We start from the raw sequence: 14042 nt of genomic DNA on the forward strand, positions 1-14042 counted from the left end.
ACATTTTTGTATGATACACAAAAAGTTTGACTTGTGTATTCTAAATGCCACTGAGTTTGTCCCATGTTCGTCTATGGTTAAATATAAGGGAATTTCTACGGTACATCTCACAAATTGAGATGTATCGGTACTCTTATTTCATAAATATATAAATTAACGATCATTCATAAAATAAATAGTTATTTGTCAATATTATATTTTAGAAAACATCATTTCATAAGAAAAAAAACGTCAATTCATTGTTTATAAGAATCATATTAAATTTTAACATTTTCTCATAAAAAATAATCAATATTATTTATCATGAGTAATGAAAAGTAAAAAAAAAAATTATTTCGTCGAAGCTTTTGGTAAATAAAATGTAATTATTATAATTGTCAATGATAGAAAATAAATTTTTTTCTTCAAAAAACAACTGATTTAATTATTAATTTAAGGGTCTTGCTAACTTGTGCCCTCAGAGCAATAGTTAAGGAATCTACAAATAGTAATTTTGTCTTGGAAATTTAAGTTGTTACTTTTGCTCAATTTCATTAAAACTTACTTGTTTTGGATGCTTAACCATTGCCCCAAGGACATTGGTTAGCATTCTCCTTAATTTAATGATTTGGTGTATCAGTACACTCAAAATTTTGAATGTATCATAGAATTTTCCTAAACATGATGGCTCGTGGATCATATGTAAATAGAAGTTAAATAATAATCCCTCCTTGGCCTTGGCAGTTTCCCACTTGATTGTTTCATGTACAAGTTAAGAAGAATGTGTAAATGAAAAAAAAATGCAATAATTATTTACCAAAGTAACACGTAAAAAAAGAATGTATTTGAAATTATCATAAATACAAAAGGGGTTGATATCGACAAGATATAACATTAACTAGATGATACAAGCTAAAATTGATTCATTCATGTCATTGGAGTATAACTCAGTTGGTAGGGACAATTCATTGTTACATATATGAGTCAGTGTTCGAACTCAGACACTCCATTTATTCACCTTAAAAGGTAATTTATAGCCACTAGACTACTAAGCCAAAAAAAAAATTGATTGCAACAACCTCTAGATTAAAATTCTTAGCTAAATTTGTGATTGCAACTACCTCTGGACCAAACCAAAAACTCTAATACCAGTTGTTGGAGAAAAAATAGACATGGATAAAAATAAAAGAACAAAAGAATGACACAAGAATATAATGCGGAAACTCTAAAACCGGAGAAAAACCACAAATGGTTTCTAATGACAACTAGAGAACAACACTTTAAAAATTGTTACAAACATATAGACTACCCTCAACCATCCCAACACCCCAATACAACCACACGCTTCAAAGAAAATACATAACTTACATCTCACAACACTCTAACGTAAGAGTATAAGAGAAAGAAAAAGAGTCGGATATAAACCTAATGTGTTTATGACTGACACATCTTGTAACGAAGAAATAGAGCCTATGTATATAGTCTTGTTCTACCCCTTCCTTTACAATTCTAAGCAATGTGAGACTTCTTCAACATGCATATATTCAACCAACACCAACAGTTCATTCAAATTAATAGACTACATCGATAAAACAATAAATCAAAATTGCTAAAATAAAAAAAGGACGAATCCACAAACAATATCACATCACTAAATCGAAGATAATTTTTCAATTTGAACAACACAAACACTACGGAAAATCAATATTAGATCCCACCAAGACGATAAACAAAACAACATGAAGTGTTAAGTCAATGAAAACACAAGAAAACCCAAATATATATGAAATCACTTATTTGAATAAAAGGGAAGAAAAAAACAAACCAGAAGAATGAGTGAATGAATAAGATGTAAAAAGGAGGAGAGAAAGTTGTGGCTAGGTTAAAGAGAAACTTCCTTTTTTCTAACACTGAAATTAAAGTCACACACAATTGTGAAGGAGGGTTCGAACCCAGATCACAACCTTCAGTCTTGCAATTTCGGCATTTGTCAGTTGAACTTCTAAATTGGTTAATAGTTTTCAACTTCCGACAAAATGAAAAATTGAGTTTTAACTCTTAAGCGCTAATTTAAACAAGTTTTGAATAAGGAATAGCTTTAATCGTTTGAGATGGGATACCGAAAAAGTGATAAGCATAAGTTACATAATTTATTTTCTGCTATTAATACAAACTCAAAATTTGAGTTGACAAATTTTAATGACGTATTAATCCAAATTTACCAAAAGATGAAGTGACATATTTTCTCAACACTATAAATCTAATTTAAAAAGTGATAAGCATAAGTTACATAATTTATTTTCTGCTATTAATACAAACTCAAAATTTGAGTTGACAAATTTTAATGACGTATTAATCCAATTTACCAAAAGATGAAGTGACATATTTTCTCAACACTATAAATCTAATTTAAAAATTATTTCAATTAATTTTGGATGTGTCTAATATAGACCTAGAGATAACTTGTTCTCTCATTCTCATCTATAAATAGAACGTATTTTTCCTTCTCTTCTACTCATCTTTCCATTCAACCAACTCCTCATGTTTCACTAACTTTACTGTTTGCATATTGATGGGGAGGTTTAAGACTAGCACTGAGGATGAGAATAAGTTGGAGCTGGATTGCAATGCAGAAGGTGTAGTGTTTGATGAGGCTTCAATGGATATCACTGCCAAAGAATTATTCACATCTTCTATGATGCCAAACTGGTCATGGAAAAAGATTGAGTGTAAGGTGGAATCACATCTTCCACTTGCAATCCAGGTTAGACCTTGTGTATCCTCTTACTCATTGTGATATGATTTTATGTCTTTAATTCAATTGACATCTATGGTTCGATTGAGTCGGATTTGACCAAACCCAACCTCCAACTCAATAAAATTTCTTTAATTTGGGTTAGATATTCAATCTGAGTTTTTTTTATAAAAAAATCAAATGTGATAAATACTAATCCTTAATTTTTTTTCTATAGTTTGTAATACTATTTTGGTCTCACATATAAGTAAAATAAAATCAAATAAAATTCATGTATCTGAATAAAAAGTTGAACTAATACATCTACTTTGTCAAACTGTTTTTCAAATTTTGTTTGTATTTTTTATTTAATTTAAAAACACATATGCTCTAATTAGTTCTTTCTTAAAAAAATAATTAAAAATAATTAGAAAGTTTTTTTTTCGTCCTCGCAAACTTATTTAGAAAACAATTAAAAAAAAATCAAAATATGAAACAAATCAAATTATCTTTATCTGGTTTTTTATAAAAAAAAAAAAAAAATCTCTTTGCTTGTGTCTTCTTTTAGATTATTTTTTGTTACTCTTTATGAATATTCTAAACAATATAGCTCTTTTTAGGTGACGAATCTTCGTTGCGGGGGAATGATCTTGTGCGCCTCAATTAGCCATATCTTGTGCGACGGTAGTGGTGCGTCACAATTTTTGAATGCTTGGGCCCAACTAACGAAAAACCCCAATAGTAAATTGACAATTACACACCCTCTCACGACAGATGCATATTGAAAAATCGGGAGCCCCCACAAGTAAATTTTCCTCACCTAGTATACATAAAAAATCCAACATACCCTAAACAAAGCCTTTTGATGTCGTTTCTATCTAAACCACCTGTAACCACATCATTCACCTTCGGAGTCAACGAGATTAATTGCTTAAAGAAACAATGCACAACATCATCGTTCAATAAAATCACAACCTTCGAAGTAGTAATAGCACACACGTGGCACTCGTTCGTTAAATCTGGTGACTTGCCCTTATCTCAGAGTTTGAAGCTTTGTTTCACTTTTAGTTTTCGAAAGAAGATGAAACTTCCAGAGAGATATTATGGAAATGGGTTTGTTCTAGTTTGTGCTGAGAGTACAATGAAAGATTTAGTGTCTTCTAATAACCTAGACCATTGTGTGAAACTTGTGCAACAAGCTAAAATGAGGAGTATGTTAGGTTGACAATTGATGTGTTGAAGGATAAAACAGTAATTACTGATTGTTCTTTAGCCTTGATTATATCACAAGTGAGACAATTAGGGTTAGAAGACGTGGATTTTGGAGAAGGGAAGCCTTTTCATTTGAGTCCTTACGCTGGTAAATTGTTTTGCATTTTTTTGCCGGTTATTGGTGATCCTAAAGCGGTTAGAGTTTGTATTTCACTTCCTAAAACTATGGAAGGAAAATTTCAACGTTACATGAGAGAGATTGAGAATTGGGACAAATATGAATATAAGATGCCCATTTGGGCACGAATGTAATACTAGTAATTAAAGTACTCATCTAATGAATAACATCATGTTGATTATAATATTGCATGCATTCATATGGTAACCGGAAAGGCTTAAAGAATAATGAGTTTGGAGACGAATTATACATCTAATCGAATTTTAGCATATACTACATCCGTCCCTTATTATAGGATCCTTTTAGAAAAAACACGGGTTTTAAGAAAGTTATTTTGTTAAATTTGTTGACAAATGACTTTTTTTTTCCATGTTTGCCCTTCTAATAATTGAAATCACAATTCACCATTTTCCTATATTAATTACCCACTACTATTTGAATAATGCACCAAATTAATTTATCATTGGACCCATAATTGAAAAGGAAGCGTGAATGTAACTCTGATGTAAACTTGGAAAGGTCATGGCACAAAAAAAATGGAACGTGAATAACCATTCCATTTTTTTTTTGTCCACAAAAATTTGGAATCATTCTTTTTTTTCCCAAAATTTCAAATTTGAAGCTCCAAACTTAAAATTTTTACGAATTATTTTCAAATTTCTGGCGCTTTTTTTTAAGAACAAGGAGCATGAAACAACAATATATAAACATATAGAGAACTAAACATATTCTTCATGAAATATTATAGGAAGCCATGGAACCACCTCTTAACATAGATTTAAACATCCCTTTTAATCCTGAAAGTGAAGAGGAAACAGATAATGATCCTGAACATTATGTGGAAGAAAGTGAAGAGGAAATAGAGATTGTTATGTTTGATGAAGACCAACCACAAGAAGTTTATGACACCAACATTGCAGCTATAGAGTATGACTTTGAAGAAAATGTTCAACATGTTGATGAGAGTGAACCTGAAGGAGTCCTTAATGCTGATGGTAATGTATTTCTTCTTTATTTAATTTGATTCAAATTTTTGTTATCATTTGTTAGGAGTAATTATACACAATATGCATTTAAATATGAAGGAACAGATAATGGACGCAAGTTTTTAAGCAACGAAGAGTGTAAGGCCGTTGCTCATCTTCTTTTGCAGCACAGCCATGCAAGAAGACTGAAAAAAGGGACTAGAAAATTGATTGCGTCAATGTATTCAGTCTCTGTTAGTGTCATTAAACGTATTTGGAAGAGAGAAAAACTCACAGGAGATGTGTCTCATAGGAAAACAACAAATTGTGGGCGAAAAAGGATTGAACTGGATCATGATCAATTTCGTCAAGTTCCATTATCAAAAAGGTCCAATTTTTTTTTAATATTTGTGTTATTAACATTTATTTTGTTAGGTGTAAATATCTGCTTTATTAGCAATACTTGAACTCTTAACTGGGCATTATGTGAACCTTTTTTTAAGTACTTGTAGTACTAGTAGAACTTTCTGTTAGGCCTTTTGACGATGCTAAAACTTTTTGTTAAGTACTACTTGTAGTACTAGTAGCATTACGTGAACCTTTTTTTAAGTACCGGTAGTACAACTTTCGGTTAGTTTTACATTGGTTGTGGGGGTATACTGATCTTGATGCCATGCCACAAAGTAACTTTGTTTTTATGAAAATCATTAACTTTCGGTTAGCTTTATCATTTTTTTTAAATTACCCTGTCAATATTTACCATTTATGCTTAACATTGCTCGTACTTTATCTTCTGTGTATTAATGCTGGAAATTGTTGGATAGGTCCACTTTGCGAGATTTAGCTGAAGCTTTGAAAATAAACAAGTCCAGTTTATCGAGAATGCAGAAGCGTGGATGTATAAAACGCCACACAAGTACAATTAAGCCTTACTTGACTGAAGCAAACAAGATAGAAAGACTAAAGTTTTGCTTGTCAATGTTGGATAGTAGTACAATGCCACATGATCCAACCTTCAAAACAATGCATAACATTGTACATATAGACGAAAAGTGGTTTTATATGACCAAAAAATCTATGAAGTATTACTTGCTACCGGATGAAGACGAGCCACGCCGCACTTGCATAAGCAAGAACTTTATTGAAAAGGTAATGTTCTTAACTGCAATTACCCGCCCAAGATTTGATGCTGGAGGGAACGAAACCTTTTCTGGTAAAATAGGTGTTTTCCCGTTCGTCTTCAAAGAGCCAGCAAAGAGAAATAGTGTAAATAGAGTCGCAGGAACTCTTGAAACAAAATCCATCACTTCAGTGAATAGAGAAGACTGTAGAAAGTTTTTGATCGAAAAAGTTATTCCAACCATAAAAGAAAAGTGTCCAAGAGATGAAATAGGCCAACCAATTTTCATTCAACAAGATAACGCAAGATGTCACGTCAATGAGAACAACATTGAATTTCGTCAAGCTGCCTCACAAGATGGTTTCGACATTCGATTGATGTGTCAACCTCCCAATTCCCTTGAACTAAATGTCTTAGACCTTGGCTTCTTCAGTGCCATTCAATCACTGCAACATAAGGAAACACCGAAGACTATTGATGATCTAGTTGCGGCAGTGGAAAAATCATTTGAAATATTTCCATCTGACTTGGGCAATAAGATTTTGTATTTTTTAATTTACTTTTCTTCATCTCTGAAAAAATGTTTACTTTCTTTAGTTAAATCCATTATATCAAGGAATAATGTAACCCCTTTGTTTCTGTGAGCTTAGCTCTATTGATAGGAAAATTGTATAATATATGAAAGGGCCGAGTTTCAAACCCCGAACATCCCACCTATTCTCTGTTTTTTTTTTTGTGGTGGCCAGGGTTTGAACCTCAGACCTTGCATATTTTATGTATTGTCCATATCAACTTAGTTAAGCTCACGGAGACCCACCTATTCTCTTTAAAAAGGAGAATCTTTAGTCACTATGCTATATGACAAAAAAAATTGTAACTTTTTTTAACATAAATAAACGATATTAATTATTGTTAAAAAAAAAGGGTTTACAACCAAGAGGTAAATTTTCAATCAGCAGAATAATTGTGAAAACAATATATTTTGGTCAATTTGGATGTAACTGGAACTAGTAATGGTGTGTAACTATAAAAAACTTTGCTTATTTATGCACTTTTGAATAGGGGTGTTTGCGATGCGGTTTGATTCGGTTTTGAGGCTAAAAGTCATTCGAATTGTAAGGTAAAAAAGCATGCGGTTTGATTTTGTTCGGTTGACTTTTAAAATAAAATCCGAACTGAACCAAACCAAACCAATGCGGTTTGGTTTGGATTGGTTGATGCGGTTTTTTTGAAACAATACAATTTTTTGTTTCCAACATTAAAATCGAGTTAAAAAGGTAACACGACATATTTCCAACAATGTTTTTAATTTATTCCACATTACAATTTCATTTCCACTAAACAACATAAACCAAATTAAAAATGTGGACAAAAAGTAATTATACTATGTAAGAAATGTAAAAGACTAAGATTTTATTATTCTCTAAAAGTTCAAGTAGCACAAAAATACATTTTTGAAATAAAAAACAAAGAAGAAACTTAACGAAAGAAAAAATATGTCATGTATAAAAATTTCCATTAAGTTTCTATGATTTAATTAGTGTTTTTCTTATGTTGCGGTTTGGTTTGGTTTGGTTTGGTTCGGTTGGTAAAATGAAAACCCCAAATCAAACAAAACCATGCGGTTGAGGAAAAAAGTGATCCGAATACATCCAAATCAAATGCGATTTTTTGCGGTTTCGGTTTGAGTTGGTTTAGTTTGCGGTTTTTCTATTAGATTGGTTCAATTTTGAACACCCCTTCTTTTGAACTCTTAACTTTTTAAAAGTTATGATTTTGTCCCTTTAATAAAAATATTACAATTTTATCCCTTAACTTTACAAAAGTTGCAAATTTCACCCCTTATTTTAAAAAAATAGCAATTTAAACCTGTTTTCTTTAAAAAATTAGCAATTTAAAGTTTAAACCCTTATCTTCAAATAACGGCCAAAATTGCTATTTTTTGTTGGGCAAAAATCACAAATTTTTTAAAGTTAGAAGATCAAATTGCATTTAGACCATGATTGATAAATGATATTTGTACAAGTATTTTATAACAACTTTCTCGCTCATACTCACATTATATTTATACTTTCTTTCTCTATTACTTTGATTTTTGTGTCAACGCATACTTTTCTTCGTAAAAACATGATTGTAGCAAAAGCTATAATTGAGAAGAATCTGCAGAGACTATGTCACGACCCAAAATTCAATATCGTGACCGGCGCACGAACTAGATCATTCTAGCCCGGCAAGCCTATTAATCAAACTTGACAACTATAATAAATAAATAAAAATTTCCAATTTGAATTTCATTTAAAAATATATATATATATATATATATATATATATATATATATATATATATATATATATTCACTGAAATTTCGATAGAGTTTCCTCTGTATTTTCAACATTTCCAAGATGTAAATCATGTTTTAAAAACCTATTATATCAGCCAGAATCTCTAAATAACATCTTCATTTTCATACTACTTGTACAACTCAAAAAAAAAAAAACATCATAGACTCCCAAATAGCTGCAGATACATCAATTGACACTAAAATATACATAAATAAAAGAGTCGGCCATCAAGGAGGCCTACCAACAAAATGTGACGCCGCTGAGCTTCGAGTCTACTAGCAGCTTTCTACTCAGCTGCTTGAAAATCTGGAAAAAAAATAGAAAGAGAAAGAGTAAGTCGCAAGGACTTAGTGAGAGACAACAACCACCACCAACTAGAAGGGAAACACACAAGGGCACGATTATTTATTCTTCTCAAATCTAATTTTTAATTTACAAGGCTAGTAACCGTATAAAAATATAATAACCTCACAATCAAGTGTACCATGAAAATTCATAAAACTTTGTAAATTTATCAAACCAAATAAGACTATCAGAATTTCAATGTCGTCAAGAGGTGAAATCAAATCCACAACTTTAAAGAAAATATAGAAATCGATTATAATGAAAAGGAATCGAGATAATCAAATCCAAATAGAATATAAAAGTCGGACTTAATGAAATGGAATCAAAATAATCACTTCAAAGAAAATATAAAACCATATTCAATTTCATAATACCAAAATAATCAACTTTAAATAAAGTATAGAAATCCAAGTTTAGTGAAAATAATCAAATGGGTGAATCGAGAACTAGCTCCATCTCGTTGATAGCCCTCTCCTCCTAATGGTGGCCTTTCCATGGGGCGGCTCCATCTAACGGATAGCTCTTTTCTCTCGACTCAAAACAAAGTGTAAAACATTTTCAATTAGAGAGTTTACCTCTCATTGATAGCCCTCTCCTCCTAATGGCGGCCTTTCCATAGGGGCGGCTCCATCTAATGGGGTAACTCTACCTAATTGAAATCACATACTAGGTGCACCTAGGTCGTCGTCATTATAACCATAATTTTCAAAACACCATTCTTAAAACACAATGCTAAAACCATATTTCACAACATAACAAAACTTATTTCAAAATACGTATCATCAAAACTCAATCGAAAATCCACTACTTATAATCATAAGTAAATCCAAATCCAAATTAATATCGAATCCTTTCAAAGACGCATATTTCAAAACCACGTTTCACAACATATCAAAACTACTATGAAAATACATACAATCAAATTCTCCATTTCAATCCCTTTACTTTATAAATCGCCAGTAAAATCCAAATCCAAATAGAGCACATATTAATATCGAAAGTTTCCAAAAACATATTTTTCAAACCGTATTTCCCATATCTCCAAAACACATGTCATAATATATGCAACCAAATCTCAATTTCAACCATTGGCCCAACAAATCATAGATAAATTCAACCAGAGACCATAATAATATCGATGACTTTAAACATGAGCATCATTGAGAAGAAAAAGTTCAAAGGGTGTGTTCCCCATTTTTATAAAAACTTTAACATAGAAAATTATCAAAATATCAATAATATTAATAGGGAAAATATGCGATAATGATCGTTATCAACTCACAGTTACGACGAATCAACTATGTTTGCGCTCTAACCACTCCTGAAGAAGCATGTGAAGCGTCTGGCGTCATATCTCCAAAAGTCTCGGTGAGCCACTTCCATAAAATGGGTATTTTTCATCTTCCTCGAGCACAACCCTAACCCCCAAAATTCTACCAAATAACACTTGTGTCATGAGATAACTTAGCTCAGATATGTAGTGTTTCTTGTGGGTGTTTGATTTGTGGAAGAAAATTGAGGATTTGAAAGAAAAATTGGAAAAGGAAGAAGTGATGATGTGAGAGAACAGAGAGGAAAGAGTGATACGGGAAAGAGAAAGAGAAAGGGTGTGAGGGAAAAATCTAGTAGCTTCCGTGTCTGGTTTACATTTCATTTAATTACTATTATTTATTTTTTTTAAAAAAATCACTTTAGTGAAACGGTGCGTTACATTCTTCCCCCCTTAAGAAAATTCGTCCTCGAATTTTAACCACTACTAGCCTTGGTTTTGAATAAGCGTGGGTACTTTTCACGCATCACTTCTTCGGATTAAGTTGTTTCTTCATTGAACAATCCTTGCCATAGAATACTCACCGAAACGATATCCTTTGAGCATTAACATCTCACTTTCTTATCTGTTATTGTTGTCTGATGATTAATGTAAGACAAATTCTTGTCTAACATCACATCTTCGCTGCACATCTTCGATTAATCACTTTAAATGGTTCATAAAGGTACTTCTGAAGCATAAAAGTATGAAATACACATGAACATCTCCAAAATCTCAAACATATTCATGAAACTTTAGCTAGCTCTCCCCTTTATGCCAAACCAAACATCCTACATTAGTCAAACTTGTAAGAATACATGTTCTCCCATCGTGAACTCTTTGTGACGATGCTTCTTGTTAGAATATAACTTTTTCTCACTTTGAGTTGTCACTACACTATCTCTAACCAATTTAACCTTATCAACGACATCTTGAATCAACTCTACATCCACTAACTTAGCTATCCCAACTTCAACTATCCTAGCCCTAAATCGCCTACCATGCCGTGCCTCAAAGGCGCTATTTGACAACTAGACTGATAACTTTTGTTATATGTAAATTTTCATCTTAGGAAAATATCAATATCAAATTACTCAAAGATCAACACAAGTTCTAAGCATATCCTCTAGGATTTATACAGTTTTCACAAATTGCCAATCAGTCTTATGATAAAAGTTGTACTAAGACTCAAATGAGTTCCCAATATAGATCATAAAGACTTCCAAAACTGAACTACAATTTAAGATTCAGTATCAGAGATAATGGAAAACAACGCACCCTACAAGGTGACAACCTCAAGTAAAATAGATCCCAACATACTGAGGTACAATATTAGTAGTCTTCACAGGTAAGAAATGGACATAAATGGTCAACTTGTCCATAATCACACACACCAAGCTTTTTGATGGAAGAGAGCAAGAAGAAGAAGAAAGAGGAGTTGGAATGGAGAAGAAAGACATGGAAACTAGTTTCAAAGGTTCGAATGGAATCACCGCTGATTCAATGCATAACTAATTTCGTATCAATGGATTTAATGGCGAATACTCTCTTATCAGCTGGAGCATCACCAGCAATGGTTCATTCACTCGAAGAGATATCAGAATTCACTCCACGAGTAAGTGCTCTCTGTCTTAATGTTGGAACACTCTCATCTTCTTCTCTTCCTGCTATGATAGCTGCTGCTAAGCTATGCTCTCAGTTGAATATCCCTTGGGTTCTTGATCCTGTTGCTGTCTCTGCTTCTTCTTTCCGTTTCGATGCTTGCGTTCAACTTGTTACATTCAAACCAACTGTTATTCGAGGAAATGCCTCTGAAATTATCTCCCTTTCTTCTTCCTCACTTCAATCCTCCGCTGCCTCAATGGTAATTCTAAACTATTATATTTGATTCTTGAAAATATCATAATTAAAGACAATTTGACTTACTGGATTAATTGAACCTAATTGCATGTGTCCGCGTAGGACAGACACGTCACACACGACAAATCTTCCATCAGAAGTGTCTCGGTGCTATCAACTACATATAAGTTGAATATGTGTTTATATAAGCTGTAGAGATCCTTCACCTTAGGATTACAAATGATAGCATTAGAGGTGTTTGTATCTTTTGCAACGGATCTAAATCCAACTCTAGAGAGATAATTGAGGCTGTACTGGTTGTAGAAAAGATGATTGAATGTTTGCTTAGGCTGTTTCGTCATGAATGAAAATGATTTAGACTCTTTAAATTTCAATTCCTTGTATTTCTCTGCATTTAGGACAATTGTGATACTATTTGAAGTGCTTACACATACAGAAAAAAAGGCACTTAAAAAACTTTACCATGAATCCAGGGACTTCAAATTTAAATATCTAAATTCGTATGAAGGAGATATCAGATAGGTAGGTTCCATAGTAATAATCTAAGTTCGTGTGGAGGAGATATGTAGATTATGTAGTAAAAAGGGTAGATTATATGCGGGGCAGCTTAATCACTAGAATAAGAGAGCAATGAAATTAGACTATAGGCAAAAACTATTCAGAAACTTTTTGAGGCCCATGGTTCGGCAATAGAAATGATCTATAATAGAATATTATGATGTCATTTCATTTATATAGCTAATCCCACCTACTATGATAAGGTTTGGTGGTTGTTGTGTTTCTGATAGTTTTCCCTAGGAAAGGTAGATGGAAAAAATATATTTCATTTTCAAGGTCTTATCTAAGATTAAACTAAAACTCTGTTCATCCCTTCTCTAACCTTTGATCTTGGGTTTTGGATTTGCACTCTGTAAATTAGCTTTTCTGTTGTGAAGGGTGTGGACAGTACTCACGGTTCAATGGATGCAGTTGAAGCAGCAAAGTTGTTGGCTCAAACAAGTGGTGCCATAGTTGCAGTGTCAGGGGCCACTGACATTGTCACAGATGGAAATCAAGTTGTTGGTGCTCACAATGGTGTGCCATTGATGCAAAAAATAACAGCAACGGGGTGTGCAGTCACTGCACTTATTGCTGCCTTTGTTGCAGTTGACAAAAGCCATGCTTTAGATGCGGCAGTATCAGCATTAGCTGTATTTGGTGTTGCTGGTGAGTTGGGAATGAAGATGGCGAAAGGTCCTTCATCGTTGCGGATGCACTTGATAGATTCACTCTACGGTCTTGATGAAGCTACCTTGCAATCTCATGTTAATATCACTAGCTTGTGTTGAAATCTGAAGATCCGCATGTAGCTCTTGCAAATCGGTAATATTATTACATTTTTATCTATCATAGCTCATAGTTGTTATTGTTATCCAATCCATCAGTTGAAGATGGATCATTAGCGACAGTGGAGATCCTCAATAATCAGTAGCTAGTAATAACAGGATGTTCTGCTTTAATATATCTCACGGTTTCACTAGCATTGCCTTGGCTAGAAAGAATGGTCTAGTTTTTGTTGTCCTCCTAACTTATTTTGGTCAACGTTAACCGTATTTTGAAAGTTAATTCCTTATAATGTCTATGATGCATAGGAATTGATTTGTTGAAAGTTGTTCCCGAACTGTTGAGATTGAGACATTGCTTATCGTGTGGAAGATCTGTCGAGTTAAGTATATATGAGGGAATGAATAACATTTTCTTACATGTCATGCTTCTTATGCATTCTGCAGTAAACTTTTTATTTGTTCAGGTTTTTGTTTCATAGACTTATGTGATGTTGTTCCATCATGTTATTTTTTCCTTTTTCATTCTTGTTCATGTGCTATAATAGCTAATGTTTCACCACTTATGATGCCTGTGACTTGTTTGATATTTCTTTTTCTCTTTTTAATGCGTAACATGTAGTCTGAGGTAATTTTCGCTCAAAGTTCATCTTCAGATTGATTAAATGGCACTAA

General features: G+C 32.7%; 1 protein-coding gene and 1 long non-coding RNA gene across 2 annotated transcripts; one reads left to right on the forward strand and one right to left on the reverse strand.

Annotated features, from left to right (window-relative positions):
* Positions 1 to 8583: 8583 nt before the first annotated feature.
* On the reverse strand, positions 8584 to 10511 carry LOC112418719 (uncharacterized). The gene is made up of 2 exons (XR_003008759.2): positions 10159 to 10511; positions 8584 to 8837 (listed from the first exon to the last, which is right to left on the reverse strand). It is a non-coding gene; the product is annotated as an uncharacterized lncRNA (long non-coding RNA).
* A 234-nt stretch (positions 10512 to 10745) lies between these two features.
* On the forward strand, positions 10746 to 13933 carry LOC25483081 (hydroxyethylthiazole kinase). The gene is made up of 2 exons (XM_013611730.3): positions 10746 to 12049; positions 12981 to 13933. Exons 1-2 carry the CDS (start codon positions 11591 to 11593, stop codon positions 13371 to 13373), a joined length of 852 nt encoding a protein of 283 aa, XP_013467184.2. The 5' UTR covers positions 10746 to 11590; the 3' UTR covers positions 13374 to 13933.
* The last annotated feature ends 109 nt before the right edge of the window (positions 13934 to 14042 follow it).

The sequence above is a fragment of the Medicago truncatula genome, chromosome 1, assembly GCF_003473485.1.
Source record: "Medicago truncatula cultivar Jemalong A17 chromosome 1, MtrunA17r5.0-ANR, whole genome shotgun sequence".
Lineage (NCBI taxonomy): Eukaryota > Viridiplantae > Streptophyta > Magnoliopsida > Fabales > Fabaceae > Medicago > Medicago truncatula.

Bases quoted from the DNA above. Each gene is read 5' to 3' on its own strand.
- LOC25483081 (XM_013611730.3), top strand. From the start codon at position 11,591: ATGGAAGAGAGCAAGAAGAAGAAGAAAGAGGAGTTGGAATGGAGAAGA. The intron at 12,050-12,980 runs GTAATTCTAAAC...TCTGTTGTGAAG, and splicing joins AATCCTCCGCTGCCTCAATG to GGTGTGGACAGTACTCACGG.